General features: G+C 48.2%; 1 protein-coding gene across 8 annotated transcripts; it reads left to right on the plus strand.

Annotated features, from left to right (window-relative positions):
• The first annotated feature begins 4,987 nt into the window (after positions 1 to 4,987).
• On the plus strand, positions 4,988 to 27,519 carry LOC102443421 (CD59 glycoprotein-like). 8 transcript variants are annotated; one of them, XM_075927675.1, is made up of 4 exons: positions 4,988 to 5,143; positions 12,684 to 12,767; positions 17,453 to 17,554; positions 26,818 to 27,519. In XM_075927675.1, the coding sequence occupies exons 2-4, from the start codon at positions 12,698 to 12,700 to the stop codon at positions 27,012 to 27,014; spliced, it is 369 nt and encodes a 122-aa protein (XP_075783790.1). In that variant the 5' UTR covers positions 4,988 to 5,143; positions 12,684 to 12,697; the 3' UTR covers positions 27,015 to 27,519. The 8 variants fall into 8 exon arrangements, with proteins under 8 accessions (XP_075783790.1, XP_075783792.1, XP_075783785.1 ...); XM_075927677.1 differs by lacking the exon at positions 4,988 to 5,143 and adding an exon at positions 5,746 to 5,831; XM_075927670.1 differs by lacking the exon at positions 4,988 to 5,143 and adding an exon at positions 6,680 to 6,820.
• Positions 27,520 to 27,989: the final 470 nt, after the last annotated feature.

The raw sequence follows: 27,989 nt of genomic DNA on the forward strand, positions 1-27,989 counted from the left end.
GAGGCAGGTGCCTAGCTCTGTTTAGTGATCCACAAATGGCAACCTGCTGTCTGGAGTCAGATAGCTTAGGTGCCTAAGATGATTCTTGTGGGAATGCGTTAGATGCATGCCTTACTCCACACAAAACAGACAGGGGAGGGAGGTAGAGTGCTTGGCTAGGAGGTGGGAGATTCAGGCTAAAGGAAATCTCTATGGTTCAGTGTCTGTTGCATTGTGTATAAATACTTACTTAGACATTGGGCCAGAGAGAGACATTCTGCAGTTTGGTGGTGGGACATTCACATGGAAGGTAGGAAGCACCCTGAATCCAGTTCCTCTGCTCCAATCATTCTTTCATTATTTATCCACAGTGGAATAGCCTGAACCTGAGAGACTAGAAAGAGCCCCACATCAGAAAATCCTATAGCTCAGGGATTAAAGCATTCTTCTCAGACTCCTTTCAGTTCCTGTCTGGCAAAGAGGCATGAATTGAACCTAAGTCTCCCACACTTTAGCAGAGTGCACCAACCAATGAGCCAAAAGGGTCTCTTCCCAAAACTTAGGCCCCTAGGAGGCATGGTGTCAGTTTTGTGGCTCACAGTGGAGCCATAACAGGATTTACACACCTTTGTTGATCTTGGCCTAAGAGCCTTGTCCAAGATTGCTCAGGAAGTCTTTGACAGAGCTTACAGTTTAAGCAGGGTCTCCTGAGTCTGTTAACCTTTCCCTTCATCTTTCTCAGGTATTAAATCTATCTGGCTACGTCTATTCTGCCGCTTATTTTCAGGAAGAATGGCTTCTGTGCAAGAGGGGTTTTTTTGCGCAATAAGGAGCAGTGTAGACAAAATCCCCTTCTGCAAAATGGCAGCTCATTAGGTATGCAAATGAGGCACAGCGATATTCATCCCCATGCCTAATTTGCATATCTTCTTGCACAACAATGCACAGTATATACGTAGCCTCTGTGTTTTGCTGTTCTGCATGGGATTGGAGTGCAGGAGTTTGGGATGTGATGTTGGGTAGGAGGGGATTGTGATCTGGGGCAGGAGATAAGGGTGCCAGATCTGGGTATGGGTGTAAGAGGGGGACAGAGGGTTTGGGTATGTTGAGTGGGGCAGGAGAGGGCTGGGGTGCCAGAAGCAGGCTGTGGCCAACAGACTTACTTGTCAGCTGCCAAACTAGCCTGCCTGCCTGCAGAGCTTAAAATGTTTCCCAGCCAGCCTGCCTGCCCACTTGCCTGGCCCTGTGCTTCATGAATAACTGAGCCCAGGAGAGGGGGGCATGATTCTTCATAGCTGCCTTTTATACTAAGAAGCAACTCGCATTGGCTGATTTCTGCCAGAAACTGGCGAATGAGAATATGTTGGGGGTGGCTTCTAAAACTCCCCATTTCCCTCCAGTTCCAAAACAGAAATGGAGCCCTTCAGCCACATTTCTGCATGGCTGCAGGGCAAGCTGGGGAGCCTGCCTGGGGCTTCCTGCTGCCTCTGCAGGCCGGATGCTGCCCGGAGGCCATATTTTGCCCAGGCCTGATTTAAATACTTCCTCCTCCTGCAGGAAGTGATATCAAGAGGGATGGCAGAAGGATCCCTCCCCACACTACTGCCCCCTTTGAACTGAGCTTCATGGCAAACAAGTGGATTGCACTCTATGCACTGTTCTGTCCTTGCACAATAGAACCACGCTATTTTTGTTGGCAAGCAAGACTGAACTCCAGAGGCAGGATTCCTTTCCCCACATATAAATGTATTACCTTAGACAGACTAGCTTATAATAGTGAAGTCGATTAACTGATAAGCAAAAGCTTATAGGTTAATGTTATAGACTACATGCATTCTCCTTCCCCTCTCTGCCCTTGCCAGTACATTTTTTAGCAGGCTGGTCAGCAGCATGGCTCAGTCCAGGCTTGCGTTGGGTCTGGGACCTACCCCCACTGTGCCTCTGCATTTAAAGTGTATTAGAAGCCAGGCGGGCAAGCAGACTGGCTCAGTTGCGACTCGCACCAGGTCTGGGAGCTCAGACCCACCCTGGACAAGGACTGCTGTCTCTGCATCAGAGGTGGTAGCAGGCAGCTGATCAGCGAGGGGACCTGGTTTTTCAACTGGCACCCATCACGGTTCAGTACCCACCTGGCACCCCACACAGCTGCCTCTGAACAGAGGCAGCAGCACAGAGTGGCAGGGGGCTCCTCAGGAGTGGGGCCGGAGCACATTGGCTGCCAGCCTCACCCTCAGGGACTATAGAATAGCTGAGAGTAACCAATAAGAATTCATGAGGTTAATCAACTATTCAAAAGTAAAAAAATGAGTACAGATTCTTTCGAAAAAGGTTTTTTTTTCCAAAAGAACCCTGTCTAGACTGTGCTTTCACTTTCAAAAAACCCTTTTTCAAAAAATTGCTCAGACATGAATATGCAAATGAAGCGTGGGATATTTAAATCCATGCTTCATTTGGACTTTCAATTTGCCTCATTTACACTCCTCTTTCAAAAGAGGAATGTAGTCTAGACATAGCCTTAGAGTTAAGAAACTAAAACATTGCTATATCAATATGGCCCACATTAAATTAATTTAAAAATGGCTAATTAATAGCTCCAGTTTTGGAAAAGATGTGGGTAAATTGGACAAAGGCCAGAGGAGAGCAACACCAATTTTTACAGGTTTAGAAAAGCTGATCCATACAGGAAAAGTTACAAAAATTGGGCATGTTTAGCATTGCTTAAAGTAATGGAGGGGGAATCTGATCTCAATCTTCAGATATGTTAAAGGTTGTTATAAACACTAAGGTCATCAGTTTGTTTTCCAGTGCCTCTGAATATAGGACAAGCTGTAATCAATTTATTCTGCAGCCAGGGGATTTAGATTACAGGTAGTCCCAAGTTACGAACGCATCAATTTACCACCGTTCGTCCTTACGACCAACCTCCCATTAAGCGCGGCCCCAAGTTATGAACGCGATTCATGCTTACGAACTGTGCCGTCACATTGAAATGAATGGGGTCCGACTTACGAACAGATCGAGTTACGACCAAGTGCTTGGGACATAACTTGTTCGTAAATCGGGGACTATCTGCAGTTATTAAGAAAAATTTAGCTAATGATAGTTAAGCAGTGGAACAGGCTTCCATGGGAGGTTGTGAAATCTCTGTCACTGGTGGTTTTTAAGCACAAGTTAAACAGCTCTCAGGGACAGTCTAGGTCAGTCGTCTCCAACCTTTTTATGCCCCAAATAACTTTTGGTGTTTAAGGGCAACCCAGGGTCTACCCTGCCCCTTCCCTGAAGCCCTGCCCTGCTCACTCTTCCCCCACCCTCATGCACTTTCATTGGGCCAGGGCAGAAGGTTGGGTTTCAGGAGGGAATGCAGGCTCTGGACAGAGGCCAAGGGGTTTGCAGTGTCAGAGGATGGTCTGGACTGAGCCCGGGGCAGGTGGTTTGGGGTAAAGGAGGGGGTGATGGGTGGAAGCTCTGGGAGGGGGGTTGGATGCAGGAGGAGGGTCTGGGCTGGGGAAGAGTGTTGAGATGCAGAAACGAGTACAAGGTGCTGGCTCTGAGTGGGGGTCAAGGCTGGGTTCAGGGACTGGAGTGCAGGAAGGAGTTTGGGGTGCTAACCCTGGGAAGGGGCTCAGGCCTGGGCTTGGGGTATAGGAGGGTATGGGGTGCTGGTTATGGGAGGCATCTAGAAAATAGGGTGTAACTTCTTGTCAGGAGGCACTTACTACAAGCAGTTCCTGGTTGGCAGTGCAGCAAGACTAAGGCAGGCTCCCTTCCTGCCCCGGCCCCACACCACTCTGGGAAGAGGCCAATGTACCCTGTAGCCCCTAGAGGTCATGTATGCCACTACTGCCCCCTCAGCTCCCACTGGCCATAGTTCCCTAGTCTTGGCCAGTGGGAGCTGCAGGTGCCAAACCAGGGGACAATCCCTTCAGATGTGCTCCATCACTCGGCAGAGAAAGCACCGGGCCTCCCCCACACTGTAGTATACCCAGTACTGGGCCTCTTGATGGGGCATCAGAAATTCTCCAGTATGCCATGCCAGCAGCAGTTGGATTTGGACCTGCCAACAGGAGTGGACATGGTAGAGGGCAGGATCCTTGCAGCACAGAGGAAAATGACCCAGGACTGACAAGGGCCTCCCCAGGGCGGAAAGCAATGGCAGTAGGGTGGCATTGGGGAGGAAGGGAAGAAAACACCACCCATATGCCCAGGTCCTGCAGAGGCTCCTATGGAATGTGGACTCCCCCCCCCCCACCAAACCTCTCTACCATCTCCTGGGTGGCGGCTTCAGATGCCAGAAAGAATAGAACCTTCCCAAACATCCTAGAGGCCGCCACTATGGCCACGGACCCCACCACATGTTCCAGTGTCCTCACATAGGTCTCTACGTGGGGTGAGGCCAACACCAGGAGGCAATGGACTCCATGCCTCTTGGTCGGGGTGGGAAAGGGGCCATGTCTGTCAGGAATGAAATTCCAGGAGGTGGCTTGCGTGGATTGAGAGGTGGCAGGGGCGGAGGGGGGAGGTGGCAGCTAGCTGGGCATATGCCCTGGAAGCTAGAATGTCTCTTTCCCCCCACTCCCCAAGAGCTGGTGGAGGGAACAGAGGGGCAGGAAAGAGGGGAAGCTGTGGTTGACACCAGGGCTACAGCATGGGGGGGTTTGCCTTCCAGGTGGAGCTCTTGCTCTTCTTGGTCCCCTGGCCCTTCCTGCCCTTCAGGAGGGGCTTCTTAATGGTGACACTGGCAGAAGGTGCCACAGCATGAGCAGTGGAGGTCCCGGAGTCCCCATCCATGCCCACTGCTTCCATTGTATGAGTGGGTAGCCTGGCAGCCTCAGAGGGGACAGCATTTACAGAGGTAGATGGAAGAACAGGTGCGGGAGAGAGTGACAGGGGTATCACATGACAGCTTCTCCACTGTTGTCCTAGGTGGGGAGGGAAGGACAGGAACAGCAATTGGGGGAGGGGGAAAAATCTCAGGGGAGGGAGCAAGGGGAAGAGGAAGGTTCAGCACTCCCTCACCCCAGGCTGGAAGCAGAGTGGAAGGGAAGCAATACAGAAAGGAGGGGGGTAGAAAGACAAGAGGTACAACTTCCAGCACAGGAAGGAAAGACCTGCTCCTTGGGCTGCACTGGAAAGATGAGGGGGTAAATTATATTAGCAACATGGGGTAAGTGAAATCCTGTGTGGCAAGGGGTAACTCAGAAAAGAAGGGGAGGCTCAGATGCCAAACAAAATAAAATAAAGGGGGGGGCATGGGCACATAGAAAGGGGGGAAAGAAGTGGAGAGGGAGGGCAGGCAGTGAGAAAGGGTCTGCTGCTAGAAGAAGGGGGGGAAGGGTCTGTTGCTAGAAGAAGGGGGGGAGAAGGGCAGCTAGACACTGTTGGGGGAGGGAGGAGAGCAGGTGTGCCCATGGCGCCTGAGTAGCAGGTCCATAGCACCTGCTGCAGGACCAACCAGAGCAAATGGAGGGGGGACAACAAGCAGTGGGGCTAAGAATGGAAAAAGGCCCTTGCAGCAACTGAGGCCAGGGGAGGGAGCAGCAGCAGCAACAGCAGGGATGTGTGTGTATGTGGGAGGGAACCACCTCCAGCACTCCACATAAAAAAACTACACCAACCACCCCAGGAACCCAGATGGAGAGAGGGCCCCTTACAAACTTCCCCCACTCCTCTACCACAGAGAAAGCTGTGGGGAGAGAGGGCCCCAGGAATTGCCCTAAAGCAGCCCCCTTACCTCTCTGTCCCAGGGGGAGCAACAGTCCCCCAAGAAGATGGAAAAAGGAGGTTCTCCACGCAGAGGCCAGGCAGCAGAGGCCCCCCCACGACATATCTATCAGCTCCTACTGATAGCTGAGGTGAGGGAGAAACTACAAAGAAAGAAGGTGGAGAGAAGAGGGGGCCTGGCCAAGGCTTGCCACAACAGGAGCCAGTCTAGAGACAGGCAAGATGGCAGAGCCCCAGCCCTGCTGACCACTCTCTTTGAGCTGCAGCTGTTCCCTGTAGCCACTCTCAGAATCTCATCCTTCTTCTCTGTGCCACTCCCTTTTGTGTCCTTCTGGTCTCTGTCCCCTCCCTTTAAAACAGTCCCGTTCCCAGCATTTCCTGTTTTCCAGGCACAACCAAACCGTGACTTTGGTTTCAGTTAGGGAAAAAGGAAGCTGCATATCAAATTTGACGGTCTTTTGGTAAACTAGCTCTTGTGGTTTAGGGGGAGTCTTGAACAAATGGATTCACAGACAGACTGATGCACTCCAAAATATAGATATGAGAGATTTGTTAACTACACTCAGCATGAAAGTCCATCTGATGTACATGCCGATAGTAATTTTATACAAGTTGACTTTTGCGCAACTGTTGAAGATAAAGGAATGGTGTTTATCTGCCTATACAATATGTTATATCTTATATTACACAACTATCCAGGAAGCCATGTTACATCTATTGGGCCTGATTTAGAAATAGTTTCTGTAGGCCCACAATCTGACAGTGTATGATTAGGAATTGAGTTGATTCTGTGGAAGCAGGCTCCTAACATAAGTGGAGGCAGGTCAAAGGGGAATACTGAGTGGGGGCAGGATAAGCATGTTTAGGCGGGAAAAGAAAAAACTGTAACATGTTTGGCTCTCAGCCAAACATGATAGCTGCTGTATCCTGCCCAGCAATAAGGTTTGGCATGTCAGGTAGTGGTTGTTTACTGCGCTGGTGTATAAAAGAGTTCACCTGGTTGTGTCCAGTAGAAATCCCCTTGTGATTTCTCCACACCGCTGTGTATTAAAGTTCGGTTCATCAGGTCTCCGGCCTCTGTCTTGACTTTCCTCCAACAGGAATTGAAAACATATGCTAGGTAATTTGATGGGGATTGGGTGGTCCTTTAATAATAGGCCAGTGAAATTCTGTGTGGCAAGGGGTAACTCAGAAAAGAAGGGGAGGCTCAGGTCTGAGGTAATGAAGGCCTGGATTATTACATGTGTTTGGTTAGATGAAATAGTATGTTATTTTGAAATTTGGCACCGTGTAGATGTGCTAAATTTCAAAATCAATTTGAGATAAGATCTGCAATTTGGAGTTTAGGGAGCTGTGTAGAGACACTGTTAGTCTTCCAGTCTCAGAGGGGGTAGCTCTGTTAGTCTGTAACTTTAAAAACAACCAATAGTCCTGTGGGACTTCAGAGACGATGTCTAGAGAAAGAGAGTGAGTAGCATGACCTTTTGCGGGCAAAACCCACTGCTTCAGATGAGGGGCTGCCACAGGACTGGGGGCTGTTAGGGCGAGGAGCCGCCAATCATGCTCAGACTCCTCTTGTCGCCCTACCAATGTCCGCTGCCCCTGACCTCTGGACGGCGTCCGGGCAGCTGTTCAATCATCCGCAGGAAGCGGCTGCCTCCAGTCTCTGGGTAGGAGTCAACAGGGTGGGGCGCTCGGGCTATTGCAGCAGTGTCTGAGCTCGGCAGACTCGCTGCGTTTTCCGGGGCGCTGCGAGAAGCGGAGGCTGCGAGCCGGTCAGTTCCCCAGGCAGAGCTCTCGGCAGGTGGCGCGAGACCGGCAGCTGGGGAGCGGGGGCGCCTGTCCGCGGGCGGGACGTGGCCTCTTGTCAGGCGAGGCTCCTGGAGCATAACGGTTTGGGCCAGAGCCCCGCGTTTTCCCTCCTTGCTTCCGTCCCCCGCACGGCTGATGAGGCGGGGGCTGTGCGGCCCCTCTACCGCCCCAGGAAGGAAACCGAGGCGCCTGGGCTACAGACTTTGTCCCCCAAGCGCTGCCTCGAGCTCTGGCTCCTTGAACGGCAGGTTTCACCCAAACTTTCCAGTCCTCCTTTGTGCCTGGAAATGGCCGGGCCGGCTGCGTGACTCTTCAGCGTGTTGTCTTCTGCAAGCCTTGTGCTGATCCAGGACTTGGCGCCCACTATAGTAGCGCCTCTTCGTTGCAACAGAGCTGCTGTAGTTGGCCCCTGTAGGGTTTGTAATACTTGCCCCCCTCTTGGCTCAACAGTAATGCTGCATTAGCAGCCTCCGGCATTGGGCCTGTGTTTTCTCTATAAGTAGGGAAGCATAAAGCAGCTGGAATGGGTAGATAAGGCTGTGTTCCTCTTGTTGCTGCAAGGTAGCTAAAGAGCAAAAAAATCTGTCAAGTCAGCTCTAAAATACTCCCTGGGGAAATTCTGTGGCCATGTTAAAAATGTGCTTATTTGTCAAAATAATGCAATATAATTACTAGGGATGTTAAAAATCAGTTATTTTAGTAACTGCTCCATGAGGCAGCCCCTGTCCTTAGAGAGCTTATAGGGAGTATAGAAGGCTGGTGTGGGAAAGTCTCACCGACTTTGCCCTGCAGTCGAAAACTCTGATTACTAAGGGTATGTCTACACTAGAAAGTTAGTTCGAACTAACGGACGTTAGTTCGAACTAACTTTCCTATGCGCTACACTAGCGCTCCGCTAGTTCGAATTTGAATCGAACTAGCGGAGCGCTTAGTTCGAACTAGGTAAACCTCATTTTACGAGGACTAACGCCTAGTTCGAACTAGCTAGTTCGAACTAAGGGCTGTGTAGCCCTTTAGTTCGAACTAGTGGGAGGCTAGCCCTCCCCAGGTTTCCCTGGTGGCCACTCTGGCCAACACCAGGGAAACTCTATGCCCCCCTCCCGGCCCCGGACCCCTTAAAGGGGCACGGGCTGGCTACGGTGCCCGTGCCAGGTGCAAGCCTGCCAGCACCCAGCTAGCAGACCCTGCACCTGGCACGGCACAGAGCCACCCACCCGATGCCCCCCAGCCCACCCCCTCTTGCCGGGACCAGGCTGGCGGCTCCCAGGAGCTTGCCCTGGACCGCAAGAGGCGGGCACCTTCCTGGGCTAGTGCGGACATCGTGGACCTCGTCCACGATCTCCGCACTAGGCACAGGAAAGTGGCCGTCTAGGGCAGGAGAGCTGCCAGCCTGGCCACCCAGGACCAGGTGTGCATGAAAATCAAGGGGGTCCACTGAGACCCCCGACACTGAGCCCTGAGCTTACAATGGCCGTACTGGGTCAGACCAAAGGTCCATCTAGCCCAGTAGCCTGTCTGCCAACAGCGGCCAACCCTAGGGACCCTGGAGGGGATGGACCGAAGACAATGACCAAGCCATTTGTCTCGTGCCATCCCTCTCCAGCCTTCCACAAACTTTGGGCAGGGATACCACTCCTACCCTCTGGCTAATAGGACTCCATGGACCCAACCTCCATCACTTTATCTCACTTCCCTTTCAACTCTGTTCTAGTTCTAGCCTTCACAGCCTCCTGCAGCAAGGAGTTCCACAGGTTAACTATTTGCTTTGTCAAGAACAACAACTTTCTCTTACTAGTTTCAAGCCTGCTACCCATTCCTTTCCTTTGGTGTCCTCTAGTCCTTCTTTATGGGAACTCAGGAAGAACTTTTCTGAATGCACCCTCTCCACCCAACCCCTGCTTTTAGAGACCTCTATCCTGTCCCCCCTCCGTCTCCTCTTTTCTAAGCTGAACAGTCCCAGTCTCTGTAGCCTCTCTTCATCTGGGACCTGTTCCCAACCCCTGATCATGTTAGTTGCCCTCCCCTCTCCCAGCCTTTCTCTTCCCCTCTCCCACCTCCTTTTCCCAGTCTCCCCCAGTTTTGTTCAATAAAGACAGAGTCAATGTTGGAAGAAACGTTATCTTTATTTTGTACATCAATAAGAAGGGGGGCTAGGGAAGGGCAAGTGGAAGGAGGTGAGGGAGGAATGGGGTACGAGCCCCCGATGGGGAGGACTGGGCTGGCTCTGCGGGCTTCTGGGGGTGGAAGCTCTCCTGCAGCCCCCCAATTACTCCCTCTCCCCAGATGGCAGCCTGCGGCAAGTGCAGCCGGGCTGATGGCCGAGTGGTGTGATGTGCCCAGTGTGGGCACTCAGGGCACTCCAAGCCAGAACTTCTTTGCAAGCGGGGCACCCCTTAGAACTGTGTGTCCGGGGTGGGGGTCGGGACCCTTTAAGCGCAGCCCTCGGCTAGCCTGAGACAGCATCTCCATGCTCTAAGTCCTCCTTTTATGCCCTGCCGGCACTGCTTCCGGCCATCATTAAGCCCTGTTCAGAGTCCACTCAATGTGGACTTACTAGTTCGAACTAGCAAAACGCTAGTTCGAACTAGTTTTTAGTTCTAGATGCGTTAGTTCGAACTAGCTTAGTTCGAATTAACTAATTCGAACTAAGTTAGTTCGAACTAGCGCTGTAGTGTAGACGTACCCTAAGGGAGTACTGTTCCTGAGCAGGAGTTGCCAGGTTCCACAGTGACAGCAGAAAGAAGGAAGCCAGTGACCCTGCGGAGTTCTCACCTAATTGGTTCCAGTAGAGAAACTTGAAACTTTGGGAGTGAGACAACAGGAGGGAAAGACCCAGGAGAATGGATGGCCTTAAACTCTATTTTGAATGCTTGTTAACCTAATAAAGCAAAACACAAGGGCTGTGTCTATGTTGGTGAGTTCTTGCATAAGGGTTCTTGTGCAAGAACTCGTGTGCAAGAACACGTCCACACTGCCATGTGCTTTTGTGCAAGAGCATCCATGGCAGTGTGGATGCTCTCTTGCTCAAGAAAGCTCTGATGGCCATTGTAACCATAGGGCTTTCTTGCACAAGAAACCCCTGCCGCGCGTCCACACTACCCTCTTCCGCAAGAGGGCTTATACCTGTTAGAAAAGAGTGTAACTCTTGCGCAAGAAGCCCTGTCTTCTGACGCTGTACTGTAAAACTTATTGCGCAACAGCGGGCGGGCAGTGTGGATGCTCTGTGGGTTCTTGCGCGAGAACAGCCATTCTTGTGCAAGAACCTGCCAGTGTAGACATAGCCCAGGAGGGATGGAAATGGATAAAACTGTGTGTGTGCGAATAGATTAAGGGGTGGGGGAAACAAGCAGAACACCACCAACTGAGTTTAAGACCACCAGTCTGGATGCTCAGGAGGCCCCTAGAGTGGGACATGGCTCTCCTGTAGTAGCTAACTTACTAGTTGCTATATTTACTGTTTAAGTGCCTTATTGCTGTTGCCCCCACTGAATGATGCAAAAAATATGCTTCAGGATCAATGCTGTTTCTGTCCTTTCATTATAAGAATGGCCATACTGGGCCAGACCAAAGGTCCGTCTAGCCCGGTATCCTGTCTTCCCACAGTGACCACTGCCAGGTGCTGCAGTGAGAATAAACAAGACAGGTAATCAAGTGATTCCCTCACCTGTCACCCATTCCCAGCCCCTAACAAACAGAGGCTAGGAACACCATTCTTACCCATTCTGGCTATTAAGCCTTGATGGACCTCTCCTCCATGAATTTATATAGTTCCTTTTTGAGCCCTATTAAAAGTCCTGATCACCACAACATGGACTAGAAAGGAGTTCCAACAATTGAGTGTGTGGTGTGTGAAGAGAGAGTTGTTTTTAAACCTGCTACCTGTTAATTTCATTTGGTGACCTCTAGGTTCTTATTTTATGGGAACAAGTAAATAACTTTTCCTTATTCCCTTTCTCTACACCTGTCATGATTTTATAATTCTCTTTAATACACACACACACCCTTAGTCTCCTCTTGTCTAAACTGAAAAGTCCCAGTCTTTTTAACCTCTCTTCATATGGCAACTGTCCCAAACCCCTAATCATTTTTTTGTCCACTTCTAAACTTTTTCCAATGCAAGAGATTTTGAATGGGGGGGGGGGGGGAATGAAGCAACCACATCTGTAAATGGTATTCGAGATGTGTATGTACCATGGGTTTATACAGAGGCAATATGATATTCTGTCTTCTTTGCTATTCCTTTTTAATTATTCCTAACATTCTGTTTGCTTTTTTGACTGCTGCTGCACATTAAGTGCATGTTTTCAGAGAATTATCCACAATGACTCCAAGATTTCTCTCTTGAGTGGTAATAGCTAATTTAGTCTTCATTTTGTACATAAGTGGGACTGTTTTCTAATGAGCATTACGTTGCATTTATGAACTTAAAAGTTCATTTGCCATTTTGTTGCCCTGTCACCTGGTCTTGTGAGCTCCTTTTGAAAGTATGCTTTGATCTTAACTATCTTGAGCAGTTTTGTATCATCTGCAAGTTTTGCCACCTCACTGAGTAGCTCTTTCTCCAGATCTTTTATGAATATGTTGAATAGGATTGGTCCCAATACAGACTGCTGCGGGACACCACTAGTTACCTCTCTCCATTCTGAAAATTGAACATTTATTCCTACCCTTTATTTCCTGTCTTTTAACTCTCCCCTCAAAGAACTCCAGTAAGGCATTGTTTCCCCTTACAGAAAGCATGTTGACTTTCCCCAACAAATTATGTGTATCTATGTTTTTGACAATTCTAGTCTTTACCATAGTTTCAACCAATTTGCGCGATACTGACATTAGTATCACTGTATAATCAGGACATCTGGTCACCCTAGGAGAAATTAACTTTATTAATGAGAGCTGGGATTCTCTGAAGAATCTGTATCTGTCATGGGGGCCACATAAATTAGAGCAATCAGCCATATCACTGTAAAAGTCAATGTATCTCTCATGCTAATGACTTTATTTCCCTAACATCCCTGTGAGCTATTGGAGCATCATTATCTCCACGTTGGCACCTTGGTCCCGAACTAGATCCTCTAGGTCCTGTTGACCTTAGAAAGGTTGGTTTTGTAGATATTTTGTAAGCATTCAATATTATGAGCTAAGGCATGTAATGACTGTGTTTTTGCTTCCAGATAAAGGAAGAAACATGAATGGGAGCAAAATGAATTGTGTCCTCCTCACTGTCTTCTTCATTCTGGCTCTGTTTTGCAGTTCTGGTAGGTGTACTGGAGAGAGCCTACTTTAAAGGCCAAATCACGAGTTCCACAACAGACTCAATTAGCTATGGTGGTGCAGAGCAATTATTCAGGGGGAGAATCCTCTCTACACTTTCCTTCACATGGCAGAACTTCTTCCCAAAACCTATTCTGACCCACTCACTACGCTATGCTTACTGATCTGTGGTGCTGTCTAGCCCTGGGAAGTATACTCCTCCCCTTGCTGAGTTTAGCTACACCTGGTTTTGCTCTGTGGTCTGACAATCTGCTTTTTTTTATGCGGGATGTGTTGTATTCCAGACAACAAACCAATTGTAGCCCAGTGCAATAACAGAATCCTTCTTCAGCAATAGACCATCAGCATAAGTTTGAATTAGGTAAATATTAATATGGAAGAAATCAAGGGCAAGCAGATGAAGAGCTTGGAAGAGCTTGGAATGCCAAGCTGCATAGGATGTTTTGGCTGTATCTAGATCAGCATTAAAGGTGCAGGCTATTACACATCTGTCTTAAGTAGGGGGCATGTGGAAATTGTATAGAGGAATCTCTAAGGTCATCCTACATGGGATATTAATTTCTAACTCTTCTTATTACTAAAATCTTAATTCTGAAGTAGACTTTGCAGGTTTATAAACTAAAAAATGAAGTCTTTTCAAATGTCTCTACCACAAGGGAAAGACAGATGAGTGAGACCAAGTGAGCACTTGCACATGCTGGCACATACGAAGATTATCTTTCAGGCGAGGAGGAGGAGAGAGGACCACGTCAGAACACTAAGTCCATGTCTACACTGCAGAGAAAATCGAAGCTGCCACAGTTGATCTTCCAGGGTTCAATTTAGTGGGTCCATGAAAATTCACTAATTCAAATGGAGAGGCCACTTCTCTTGGCAGTAGTAGTCCTGCTCCTACGAAGAGTAAGGGAAGTCAAAGGAAGAGTGTGCTTCTGTCAACCTCCTGCTGTGTGGATGGCGACAAAATGCAGTTTAAGAAACTTTGACTCAGCTACATAATTAACATAGCTGGAGTTGCATATCTTAATTTGAACTTATCTTCTAGTGTAGACCTAGCCACAGGTTACTGCAGCTGTAGAAGACTTGTGAAGTTGGATTTTATGTTCCCTGTGCTGTTGGGAGTACCCCATCAAAGTGGGGTGCCTAGGTCTGACTGCATAGGGGAAGGACAGGGGCAAGAAGTGAAAGTGGGGCAGGAGGTGCAGAGCTTTCTACAGCTGTGGAAAGAGAGAGCAAGTATTGTCCTAGCTAGTCCCTCCCAACCCTGGTCACTCCTACCTGGGATGCTCCCAGCATGACAGGGGACATCAGATCTGCCACCTACCTCTTGGAACTTCCTGCAGCTGCAGAAAATTCTGCAACTCTAAAGGTAGCACAGAAATGAGGTGGAAATCCTATGACCCTCCCTCAACCAGTTTGTGATCCTTTAGGTTGGGATCCCATAGTTAGAATACCTGAAATATTGTAACACCTGTAAATATTTGTATCCGTTTTTAAACAGCTGAAAATGTGAAATTTACCAATTTTGAAATCCTATGGCTGTGAAATTGTCAATAATGGACGATGAATTTCATATGGCCTATTCATTTGCTAATCATCAATGAAGGACTAACTTGGCTGCAGTAAAAAGGGGAGGGGATAATGTAGTTGGTGGATATGTTAAAATGTGGTATAAATGGATTTATATTGAATTGGATTTATATTGAATAGGGTGTATCTGAGATTTGCTTATTAAGCGTCTGATTTCATCTGGCCAGGTCCTGCAGGGAACCGTTCACTTTTAGAAGAGCAAGCTTCAGCCCATAGTGCTCAAAGTTTGGTAGGAATGTTACAGTACAAAGGATATGTTCCCTGCCCAGGAGGGAGTCACGCATTAGGAGCAGGGAGAGAAAAGAAGGGTCAGATGGTCTTCATCCAAGAATATTAAAGGAACTGGCACATGAACTTGCAAGTCCATTAGCAAAAATTTTTAATAAATCTCTAAACTCAGGGGTTGTACCATTTGACTGGAGAATTGCTAATATAGTTCCGATTTTTAAGAAAGGGAAAAAAAGCGACCTGGGTAACTATAGGCCTGTTAGTTTGACATCTGTAGTATGTAAGATCCTGGAAAAAATTTTGAAGGAGAAAGTAGTTAGAGACATTGAGGCTAATGGCAATTGGGACAAATTACAACATGGTTTTACAAAAGGTAGATCGTGCCAAGCCAACCTGATCTCCTTTTTTGAGAAAGTAACAGATTTTTTAGATAAAGGAAATGCAGTGGATCTAATCTACCTCGACTTTAGTAAGGCATTTGATACAGTACCACATGGGGAATTATTGGTTAAATTGGAAAAGATAGGGATTAATATGAAAGCTGAGAGGTGGATAAGCAACTAGTTAAAGGGGAGACTACAGTGGGTCATACTGAAAGGTGAACTGTCAGGTTGGAGGAAGGTTACTAGCGGAGTTCCTCAGGGATCAGTTTTGGGGCCAATTTTATTTAATCTTTTTAATGCTGATCTTGGCACCAAAAGTGGAAGTGTCCTAATAAAATTTGCAGATGACACAAAGTTGGGAGCTATTGCCAATTCAGAAAAGGATCGGGATATCATACAGGAAGATCTGGATGATCTTGTAAATTGGAGTGATAGCAATAGGATGAAATTTAATAGTGAGAAGTGTAAGGTTATGCATTTAGGGATTAATAACAAGAATTTTAGTTATAAGCTGGGGACACATCAGTTGGAAGTAACGGAGGAGGAGAAGGACCTCGGAGTCCTGGTTGATTATAGAATGACTATGAGCCGCCATTGTGACATGGCCGTGAAAAAGACTAATATGATCTTGGGATGTATTAGGCGAGGTATTTCCAGTAGGGATAAGGAGGTGTTAGTCCCATTATACAAGGCATTGGTGAGACCCCATTTGGAATACTGTGTGCAGTTCTGGTCTCCCATATTTAAGAAGGATGAATTCAAACTGGAACAGGTACAAAGAAGGGCCACTAGGATGATCCGAGGAATGGAAAACCTGTCTTATGAAAGGAGACTCAAGGAGCTTGGCTTGTTTACTTTAACCAAAAGAAGGCTGAGGGGGGACATGATTGCACTTTTTAAATATATTAGAGGGATAAATACCAGGGAGGGAGAGGAATTATTTAAGTTTAATACCAATGTGGACACAAGAACAAATGGATATAAGCTGGCTAGTAGGAAGTTTAGACTTAAGATTAGACGAAGGTTTCTAACCATTAGAGGAGTGAAGTTCTGGAACAGCCTTCCAAGGGAAGTAGTGGGGGCAAAAGATCTATCTGGTTTCAAGATTAAACTAGATGGGTTTATGAAGGGGATGGTTTGATGAGATGACATGATCTTGGTAACTAATTGACCATTCATTATCAGTGGGAAATAGGTCAATGGAGGGATGATAGGAGTTATTATAGAGAACTTTCTGGGTGTCTGGCTGATGAGTCTTGCCCACATGCTCAGGGTTTAGCTGATCGCCATATTTGGGGTCGGGAAGGAATTTTCCTCCAGAGTAGATTGGCAGAGGCCCTGGAGGTTTTTCGCCTTCCTCTGTAGCATGGGGTACAGATCACAGCTGGAGGATTCTCTGCATCTTGGGGTCTTCAAAGTATTTGAAGGCTTCAATATCTGAGATATAGGTGAGAGTATTATTCTAGGAGGGGTGGGTGAGATTTTGTGGCCTGCACTGTGCAGGGGGTCAGACTAGATGATCATAATGGTCCCTTCTGACCTTAAAGTCTATGAGTCTATAACAACTTGTGAGCATATTTTGGTTATACTGCTGTTTCTTTTATGCATATTCAGCAGTTCCCAACCTTTTCCAGATGGGGACCCATTTTGACAATTCAGGAAGACTTGCTGACCCAAAGCAATTAAAAAATGGGGGGTGGCGGAAGGGCAGAGCCACCTGGGGAAACACTTGGCGACCCATATTTGGGTCCAGACCCATAGGCTGGGAAAACCTGTGCTATAGCATGTATTCCAGTAGACACCTGGGCTTGGAATTAAGGAGAACTGAAGACTTGCTAGAATATTAAGTGAAGGAAAAGACTGGTAAAATGAGGGGATGGTAAGAGGTGGAATTCATGAGAGCAGAAATGGGAAGGTAATAGAGAAGGAGGGGTGAGACCAATAGAACTAGGAGGAGAGAAGGGTTAAGGAAGTTTTGATGAAGTGGGTGGGTGTGGGCAGTACAGATGTCCTGGTAAAACAAAGGAGAAAATGATACTAATGGAATGGAGGCTGCAGTCCCCAAGAATATGGAGCAGCAATTACATAATCTGTTTAAATCCAGTCTCAGTTGTTCTGGACCTTGTTGGAGTCAGGTCCGGAGAGAACTCCCTGCCAACTGCTGCAATTGAGGATCTTTTTGGACCAGGAAGCACTAGTTATGTAAATCTATCTCCCTGGATTCTTGTGAATGCATTAGGAGTTAAATATAACTTCACTGTTGGAATTAGAATACTATAGCATTGGGTGATCTGACTGAAAGGTGCTTCAGTATTTAAACCAGATTATCGTTAGGTTATAATTTAGGGATTTATCACTGTTTTGATCTAACAATCTTGAAAAGTCAATTGTCAGAACATCTAATGTAGAAGGAGAAAGAAGCTGCTTACTAAGTAATAAACTCTCTCTCTCTCTCTCTCTCTCTCTCTCAGGTTATATGCTGGATTGTTACAACTGTTCACTTACTGTTGGGCCATGTAAGACAAATATTACCTGTGCAAGTGGCCTTGATTCTTGCTTGCGGCTTAAAATTGGTATGTTTACAATCCCAAATTTGGTTGCTTTAAGTACAGTAAATAAGGTTTAATTTTAATGATTCCAATGTAATCAAGTGTAGAAATTTTATTTCTACAATCTGCGTATGAATGTCCATTTGAAGTGCACTCTTAATGAAGTCCTTGTTAACTCCTTCAGCTGTATATAGGATTATGTGCATGAATACAGTTTGAACTATATAAAACATCTGTGGATGTTCCAAAGGGACACAGTTTTTTACTTAAGATCCCATTCTGCAGTTTAATATCTAACAGACTGTTCTATTGCATGTCTGGTGGGCTTGTGGGAAACTGGTGAACGGAGGAAATCTCACTACAGTAAACTTCCGATAATCAGGCACCTTTGGGACCCAGGAGGTGCCGGATTATCAAATATGCCAGACTATCGGAAGGGGGGGCTATGAGGGGTCTGGGGTGGGGGGGGATGCCACCCTAAACCCCTCATAGCCCCCCCTTCCGATAGTCCGGCTCTGCCCTAGGCGTCCCTGATTCAGCCGCTGCTGAAACTGACCAGCAGCGGCTGAATTGGAGACGCCTGGGGCAGAGCAGCTGGAGTGCTGCCGGGTTGGTCCAGTAGCGCCGACCCTTGGCGCGGCGGGACCAACCCGGCAGCACTCCAGCTGCTCTGCCCCGGGCTTCCTGGAATCAGCCGCTGATCAGTTTCAGCAGCAGCTGACTTGTGGACACCTGGGGCAGAGCAGCTGGGGTGCTGCTGGGTTGGTCCCGCAGCGCTGCTTCTCGGTGCTACTGGACCAACCTGGCAGCACCCCAGCTGCTCTGTCCCAGGCGTCCAGATTCAGCCGCTGCTGGTCAGTTTCAACAGCGGCTGAATCTGGATGCCTGGGACAGAGCAGCTGGGGCGCTGCCGGGTTGGTTCCCGCAGTGCCACACCTCGGCACTGCGGGGACCAACCTGGCAACACCCCAGCTGCTCTACTCCAGGTGTCCCCAAGTCAGCTGCTGCTGAAACTGATCAGCAGCTGATTCTAGGAAGCCCGGGGCAGAGCAGCTCTGCCTCGGGCTTCCTGGAGTCAGCCGCTGGTCAGTTTCAGCAGCTGCTGAATCGGGGACACCTGGGGTGCTCCCCAGTTGGTCCCGCAGCCCTGAGGGGCAGCGCTAGGGGACCTACCCGGCAGTGCCCCAGCTGCCCTGCCTCCGGCTTCCCCAATTCAGTCGCTGGTCAGTTTTAGCAGTGGCTGAATCGGCGAAGCTGGGGGCAGAGCAGCTCCAATGGTCCGGCTGCCCGGAGCACTTCTGAGTTCCTGATGGTGCCGGACCATCAGGAGTGCCGGACCTTCAGATGCCGGACCATCGGAGTTTTACTGTACCAAGTGGGGGGCCAGCACTCTCCATTTTCCTGATTGAGGATTGGAGTATAAATTGCTTCTTTATGCCAAATGACTGAATTACACTGCAGTTCATTTTGGAAACTGAGTTGTAGGCTTTTTTATGCCTGCCAGTATTGTTCCCTACTCTACATTCCAGCTAGGAATGAATGCAAATGAGAATTCCGGGAACTAAGGCCTGAATTTCACAGCTGTTCCCCTTTGTCCAGGTCAGGTATTGGAAGCAGTCTCCACCCTGCACTGGTTTTATATTGTGTAAGAGCCACTTGCCTGCGTCTTGCAGTACTTTTGTCTGAAAGATGAGCCAGAGCCACAAAACTCTCTGTGTTGAGGCTGTAAAAAAAGCTTTAAAACCGCCCCATGCTGTGGAGTCTGCAGTTAAGCCTTGTGCAGCCAGCTCCCTGGGAGTAGGGCTGGTAGCTGGAGAGTGCAAACCACGCCTGGTGTCGTACCTCGGTGTTTTCGTACCTCGGTACCTTTGGTGGTCTGGACTGTCAGTGTCAGCGTCGTCTGGTCAAGGTTGTCCTGGCGCGCTCCTGACAGGACCTCTACTCCGTTGTTAAACTTTCGGCTGCGTGCGTAACAATCGGTACTCCCTTTATCTAGAGTGTTAGACCCCGTGCACTTGGGTCAACACAAGAGATCTCTGAGAGGCCCCGGAAACGACAGATGCAGGCAAGGTTTGAAATCAATCGAGCAGGTTTATTGTCAAATGCGAAGCTCTACCAGATGGTAACAGAGATCAGTACAATGTTACACCACTGGGCACTATGGCCCGCGTTGACAAGGTACCAACACCGGGCAGGCCTATTGCCATATAACAAATATTAACAGCAGTTAGTCAAAGTTAAGCTACTGTGCACTCTGTAAGTTTAGGCAATGACACCTGCCGTTCAGGCGCCTAGTGCGCCCCCCCCAAGGTCGGCCGGAGAGCACCCTCTGCGGTGTCCTTTTATAGACAGGTACAAACAACTTACATCATTTCTTTACGTACCAGGTTACCACCCTCTGTTGCCTAGTTACCACCCCTCACCTTATGGAAGGGGGGCTTACTTACTATCCTTCATGCTGTCAATTTCGACCCGGTCCTGAACCTAGGTCGGTATGTGCATTAGTTTTTAGGGAGTTTTTGTACCAAGACATTTCTATTAAGATGTTCCAATACTCCCCTTTGGCTTACAGTCTGTACCCAGTACCTCCCTGTGTCCTTCCATGCTCGACCTAACTTACACAATCGCACAGTTATCAATAGGGCCTCTTTCTTGGCTCCTGTTACTGAACCAAAGTCTTGCTCACTAGATTGCAGGCCTGTTGCTGTTTTCATGTTACAGGTCTCTATTTAGGCCTGCTGACTCCATGTTACTGACCTCAACTTACTACACCTGGTACTCACCTGCTCTGGTTGCCATCCTTGCTCCTGCAGAGCTGGTTGCTTCCCCTTGCTGTGGGCTCAGCAATATAAGCCTTGTACTGCAAAACTTGCAGCACAGGGTGGCAGCCAGCTCCCTGGGGGTGAAGCCAGCGCTCACTAAGAGGGCAAAATTTAACCATAACAGAAACAGATAAGATGATGCTTATTGGTTTACTGGTTAAACTTTTACATCCTGTGTGTGCACGTGTCTGTTCTAGCCATCTATTGAAATGAGTCCATCTGTGAAATTCAGAATCTCATATAAAGTTCAGGTTCTTCTTCGAGTGGCCCCGTGGGTGCACCACTCCAGATGTCAGGTCCCGTCCCTGCGCCGCGAATCGGAGAGCTATCAGAGCCATGGTCCGCCGGACCGTGCATGCGTGGCTGCCCGAGGTTGCCTTCGCGCCTTTGATGTGTTGTGCACGGTCCGGCTTGCTCAGTTCCTCTCAGCTGCCCTCGGTCGCAGACGAGAGCTCCTTCTTGTCAGTTTCATTCCAACTGTTTTCTCCCAGAATCTTCACATTTGGTAAATTGTTCAGAACTCTTCCTTCCTTACTTTTGCGTTAAATTGACCAGTTCTACAAAAAAAACAAACAAAAAAAACAGTTTTTCTACAGACTTTGGACAGTTTCTGCGGCGGCCTGAGGGGGACGGGCATAGGAGAGATTGTACATGTCAATTTCTCTCTCCCCACTACTTCAGTATGCCGGCGTCCCCCGGTTTTAAAAAATGCTCAGTCTGCCGAGAACCCATGCCGGCATCCGACGGGCATGATTCCTGCGTCAGGTGCTTGGGTGAGACGCATGTCCCCCAAAAATGCATCCACTGCAGCAAACTGACGGCGAGGGCTCAAAAGGATCGGGACTTGCGCCTGAAGCTGATCCTTTATGGAAAGGCGCTAGAGTCTGATGCCACCCCTGCCTCCGGCACAGCAGCCCAGAAACGGCGGGCAACGTCTCCCGGGACAGCCGTTACAAAAAAGACTAAGGCGTCCCCAGCTCAATCGTTGCCAGACACCACCAAAATGAGATGCCCTGACGAGGCATCTGGGTCAGCAATCCCAGGGCAGAAATGGGCTCCTGGACAGACGAGACCGGCACCAGCTCCAAAAACCACGCAGAAGCTGGCATCAGCAGGAGCGCGAAAGCCGGCACCGCCAACTGCTGCCCAAGCGGCGCCGGCGGCGGCGATTTTAAACCCCTCGGTGCCGAGCCGCCAAGTCTCTCAGGCGGCACCACGGGCTGATCTGCCGGCACCGGGTTCTTCCTCGGCACCGTCAACGCTGCCCCCATGTGGCGATACAGAGGCATTACAGCCGCGTGCAGCACCGAGCTCTCCTCCAACAGAAGAAATTGACAAGGCTTCACTGCCTTACAAAGCCGCAGAGAAAGAAACTTACAGGGCGCTTTCCCCCTCGCCTACCTTCTCTCCAGGACCATCTCCTTCTCCACACAGGTACCGAAGGCACCGGGACTATAGCCTTTCTCCATCTTATCAAGTGCTTAGAGGACCTTCCCATGGGGACACAGTCTATATAGAAACAAGATGCCCCCCATCACGTTCTCGCTCCCCAAGGGGGTCATCAAGGCATAGATCACCTAGGCGGTCGCCACGGCGGATCTACTACATCCGCAGTTCAGGATCCTCCAGATACTCCTCACCAGCACGGTCTGACTGTTACTATGGGCGCTACCATAGGGCTGTATATGATCGCCCCCCACCCTGGTCACGCTACTCTATCTTATAGGGGTTCTTCATGTACCCGTCTATCACCCAGTGCGCAGCACTTACGAGAGCGTCCACAAAGATTGTTTTCATCACCTCCATCAGAAAACTTACCCATCCATCAGGATCTCTCAGAACCAGAAGAGGGCCAACTGTCCGAGACAGAAGATCCTCAGCCACACATTTCTCCAGCTGACTGTTCCTTGTCGTCACTGGATGAAGCAATGATTCCAGATGACGCCTCTCCCTTGGATGACCTGAAGCAGTTCCAGGACCTATTCAAAAGGGTTGCAAACACACAGGAAATACAGTTAACAGACGTTCCTATGAAGAAACATCGTCTCTTGAAGAATTTGCGACAGCAACAACGGGCAAGAATCGCCCTCCCTATCGATGAGGCCATCATGGAAGTGGCAGACGAAATATGGCAAACCCCTACATCGGCTGCCCCAACTAGTAAGAGGGTTGATAGAAAGTATTTCGTACCTGCTAAAGGACTGGATTTCCTTTTCAACCACCCTCAACCCAACTCTCTTGTAGTTGATGCGGTACAGCGGAGGGCTAAGGCTCCTCAATATAAGAATACAATCCAAGACAAGGATAATAAAAAATTGGATGTGTTTGGAAGAAAGGTTTACTCTTCGGCTACGTTATTGTTACGAATCGCAAATTATACGGCCCACCTTTCTAACCACAATTTTGATAACTATTCAAAGCTTACAGAGCTACTACAATATCTAACTGATGCCAAGAAACCCTTACTGAAAGCCATAGTCCAAGAAGGATATATAGCCTGCAGTACTACTTTGCAGATGGCCATGGATGTGGCCGACACAGCTGCACGGACCACAGCTACAGGGGTCGCAATGAGGCGGTCTTCCTGGTTATCATCTGCCGGAACTCCACGGGAGCTTCAGAATATAGTAGAAGATCTACCCTTTGATAAACAGAAGCTCTTCGCTAGTAACACCGACGAAGTTCTTCATTCTGGCAAAGACTCCCGTACCACTTTACGTACCTTGGGAATGTACACACCTCCCTATAAACGTAAACGTTTTGTACCTCCGTTGGTAAGGATAGTTTATGCATTCAATAAGAATCAAGCACGTCCCCAAGACAATCAGTGCTTCCGGCAGCGTTCTCAACGTAAGAGATCTCAAACGAACCGTTCATCCAATCAACCTGCACCTAAGCAGCAAATTTGACTTTCCCGTCGAGGACGCAAGCACGACCCCCACGTTCAACGTACCACAGGACTCTTTACACATGTTTCACCATCGATTAAAACAGTACCTCCTTCACTGGTCCAGTATCACCACGGACAAGTGGGTTCTGGAGGTGGTACAATTTGGTCTCTCCATCCCCTTTCTATCCATTCCCCCCACCACCACTCCTACCCCGTCCCTTTTCAGGGACCCCTCTCACGAACATTTGCTGAAACAGGAAGTTCAGCGCCTACTGAATATCGGTGCTATAGAGAGGGGTACCAAGTCAGTTTCGGGGAAAAGGATTTTATTCCCGGTACTTCCTTACCCCAAAGAAGACAGGAGGGTGGAGACCCATTTTGGACCTACGCAAGCTAAACTGCTACCTCAGGAAACATTGCTTCAAGATGGTGACCCTAAATGCCATCATTCCGTCGTTGAACAAGGGAGACTGGTTTGCAGTCCTCGACCTGCAAGATGCCTACTTCCACATAGCGATCCATGTGGCACACAGGCGTTTTCTCAGGCGTTTTCTCCGCTTCCAGCTAAGTCAAGAATATTTCCAGTACAAAGTACTACCTTTCGGCTTGGCATGTGCATCCAGAGTTTTCACCAAAACTTTAGCGGTAGTGGCTGCCCATTTGCGCAGGCTGGGAGTGACAATTTTCCCATACTTGGACGATTGCCTCCTAAGAGGCCAAACATATTCAGAGGCCAAACACATGGTGACAGCAGCCTCTCAGGTTTTTCACTCTCTGGGTCTACTCATAAACATGCAGAAATCCTCGCCAGAACCTACACAAGATCTGATCTTCATAGGGGCGAGGCTCGATTTGAGAACAGCGTGCGCTTATTTACCTGCCGAACATTTTGCCGCCATTCAAGATCTTGTTCACACGCTGACGTATGCTCCAACGATTCCCGTCAGAGTGCCGTTACAACTGCTGAGACACATGGCCGCCTCAACAACTATTGTTCAAAACGCAAGGTTACATTTTCGCTGCCTTCAACACTGGCTGAGTACAGTATACACTCCGATGGACAGCATTCACAAGGTGGTGGCGATACCATCACATGTACAACAATCCCTACAGTGGTGGACCAAGCCGACCAATGTTATGGCAGGCATTCCTTTTCACCGTCCACAACCGTCGAAGCAAATAACAACAGATGCGTCCCTTACTGGCTGGGGAGCGCATATGGACGACATGACGGTTCAAGGTCGCTGGTCTCCGCAGGAGATGCTCTTACATATCAACATTCTCGAGTTACGAGCAATACGTCTTGCATGTCAGCATTTTCAGTCCCATATAAGGAACACGACTGTCAGAATCCTTACGGACAATATTGCCACCATGTATTATGTAAACAGACAGGGAGGGGCTCGATCCCGATCTCGCTGTATAGAAGCAATGCACTTGTGGAACTGGTGTACCCGCATCAATACCATCCTGACAGCCTCCTATTTGCCGGGTGTCCAGAATACTATTGCGGACTCACTCAGCAGGCTGTTTCCCCACGACCACGAGTGGGAACTTCGCACGGACATTCTACACGGTATTTTCGCCCAATGGGGGTTTCCCTCAATAGATCTGTTCGCTACTGCTGCCAATGCCAAGTGCCCCTATTATTGCTCTGGGGCAGGGATTGGACATCGCTCCTTGGGAGACGCTTTTCTCCACAATTGGGGAACGTCACTGCTATACGCCTTTCGCCCGATCGTCCTAGTTCCCAAGATCCTGGAAAAGATCACTGTAGAAAGGGCTCGAGTAATTCTCATAGCCCCAGCTTGGCCACGGCAGCCTTGGTATTCAGTACTCCACCAGATGTCCATCAAGACACCGTACACCCTTCCTCTGCTTCCAGATCTCTTGACTCAGGACAACGGCTCCCTTTCCCATCCGAAACGCGAAACATTACACCTCACGGCGTGGATGCTCGCTGGTTCAATCCAGTCGAACGCTCATGCTCACAGAGAGTCAAGCAAGTATTAGTACACAGCAGAAAAGACTCCACTCGAAAGACCTACCTCGCCAAGTGGGCCAGATTTGAAACGTGGTGTAGCAGTGATGGTAGGGATGCTTACGTCGCAGAGATATCCCAGATACTTGATTACATTTTACACCTCCACGACACGGGCCTTGCAATAGCCTCGCTGCGAGTGCATCTAGCAGCAATTAGTGCTTTTCATCAGGGTCAGGATGGGTTTTCTGTATTTGCTCATCCCATCACAAGGAGGTTCCTAAAAGGACTTACAAATCTCAACCCACCACGGCGACCACCACCACCTTCCTGGAATTTGACTTTGTTCTGGATTCCCTGACACGCCCCCCCTTTGAACCCTTGGCTACGATACCGTTGCAACTTCTAACCACTAAATTGCTTTTTCTGCTTGCCATTACATCAGCCCACAGAGTGAGTGAAATAGCTGCATTCATGTCATCACCGCCTTACACGGTGTTTACTAAAGAGTTGGTAACGTTGAGATCTCATCCAGCTTTCGTTCCAAAAGTTTGTTTGGATTTTCACATCAACGAGCCAGTTGTTCTCCCCTGTTTCTATCCCAAGCCTCATGCTTCAAGGGAAGATGCACTGTTGCACACGCTCGATGTGAGGAGGGCATTAGCCTTTTATATCGAAAGAACGCGACACTTTAGGAAATCGGACCGTCTAATAGTGTCATTAGCGGATCGAACCAAGGGACAACCCATCACTTCCCAACGGATTGCGAGGTTAATAGTGTCGTGTATTACAACCTGCTACTCCATACGTAACAAACCTCTTGTGTGTGCTCCTAAGGCCCATTCTACGAGAGCAGTAGCCACGACTATAGCTTTTCTTAGAGGTGTTCCATTCCGAGACATTTGTCGAGCAGCAACATGGTCCTCTCATTCTACCTTTATGAGGCATTACGCTGTAGTAAACCAATTTGCTGCCAATTCCTCTGTGGCTACGGCAGTACTTTCGCATGTCCATAAACCTTAATTCCGGAGCGCTCAAGTGTTCGAGTACTGCTCCGAAGTCACCTGGAGTGGAGCACCCACGGGGCCACTCGAAGAAGAAGAAGTTACTCACCCTGTGAGGTAACGATTGTTCTTCGAGATGTGCCCCGTGGGTGCTCCATGACCCGCCTTTCCTCCCCGCTCCGGTATTTTTCATTTTCTCATTTCAGGGAGCGGCTGAGAGGAATTGAGCAAGCCGGACCGCGCACAACACATCAAAGGCGCGAACGCCACCTCGGGCAGCCACGCATGCGCAGTCCGGCGGACCACGGCTCTGATAGCTCTCCGATTCGCGGCGCTGGGATGGGACCCAACACCTGGAGTGGAGCACCCACGGGGCACATCTCGAAGAACAATCGTTACCTCACAGGGTGAGTAACTTCTTCTTTGGATTTCTCTGTTTGCTGTGTCCCAAAGAGCTCATAAGAAAAGCACCCTGTTATAATAAAAAACAAAGGCAGGAAAATCTCTGAATATCTAATGTTATCTTGTGAAATAGTTTTTACAAGAGAAAGCTAGTAATTTTGCATAACTCCCTTTATTTTTTTTTAAAGGTAAAGAGAGACTCCATGGTTGCTACAAATATTCCAAATGCAATAAACATGCAATTGAAGAGGAATTCAGAACTTCCAAGTTTAAATTCAAATGCTGCCAAAACCCCCTATGTAACATAAGTCCAACCATGATGATTAGTGAAGCAGTCTTCAGCATCACTCTCACGATCACCATGATCTGGATACTCTGCTTTTAATATGGATGGTGGGGGAGCAATCTTCTTCACTTAAATACGTATTGACTTATATGTCAGCATATAAATATGCTGTGTATTGTTGAAAAAATTTATGATGCCTAGCACAGTTGTATGAGAAATCTGACTTAAAAAATACGCTTTGAAAAACTGTTAAGATATAAGCAAAGTATACTTTGAAGTGGTAGATAACTCCAAGTTCTTGACAAAAGTTACAATTATCTCTCTCTGAAGTAAATTCTGTCTCTTGCTTACAGTGACATTAATATCTCTGATCTGATTCTGAGTGTCATTTTTGCACTCACGGTAATGTTACACAGCTTTTCAATGGTGTTAAGCACTTTCTTAAGTCGGTAAAGTTCTTATTTAACGCCCCATATTAGAAGTTATGTCCGCTTCTTTTAATAACAGTTATATAATTGGTACTGCTTTGTAGCTGTTAATGCACAGCATGCTTATAGATTAAATAACTCTTGACAGTCTGTTTCCATAAAGTGTAATAACTCAATGTTTACAGTCCCTCTCTTATTCCTGTAGGACTTCTGTAGTTCTACTCTCTCTTTTCTTTGAACTGTAAATATACTGAGAAGCAGGCCCTTATTTCTCTTAGGGTATGTCTACACTGCAGTGCTATTGCAGGATACTGGAAGATCCCAAAATAGCTCTCCGTGTCTTCATAGCAAGCCTGTTTATTTTGGGCTCGCTATTCTGATGTCCCTGTAAACTTCCATCCACGAAGAGTAAGGGATGTTTCAGAATAGCACTTTATTTTGAAATTTGTAGCTGTGTAGACAAAATGACAAATGACAAAATAAGCAATTTTGAAATATGAGACACACCCTAAGAATAGGGATGTGAACAACCAGTCGAGTAGCTGACTATTGGATGAGCCAATGCTTATTGGATAGTCAACCCAGTTGTCGACTAGTCATTCCCCCCTGCAGCTGTCTCTATCGGAAAGAGGCAGCGTGGAGGGGG

The sequence above is a fragment of the Pelodiscus sinensis genome, chromosome 4 (genome assembly GCF_049634645.1).
Source record: "Pelodiscus sinensis isolate JC-2024 chromosome 4, ASM4963464v1, whole genome shotgun sequence".
Classification (NCBI taxonomy): domain Eukaryota; kingdom Metazoa; phylum Chordata; order Testudines; family Trionychidae; genus Pelodiscus; species Pelodiscus sinensis.

Excerpts from the sequence above, each read along its gene's own strand:
- LOC102443421 (XM_075927670.1), top strand. Across the intron at positions 12,768-17,452 it reads GGCTCTGTTTTGCAGTTCTG|GTTATATGCTGGATTGTTAC; the intron begins GTAGGTGTACTG and ends TCTCTCTCTCAG. Across the intron at positions 17,555-26,817 it reads TTGCTTGCGGCTTAAAATTG|GTAAAGAGAGACTCCATGGT; the intron begins GTATGTTTACAA and ends TTTTTTTTAAAG.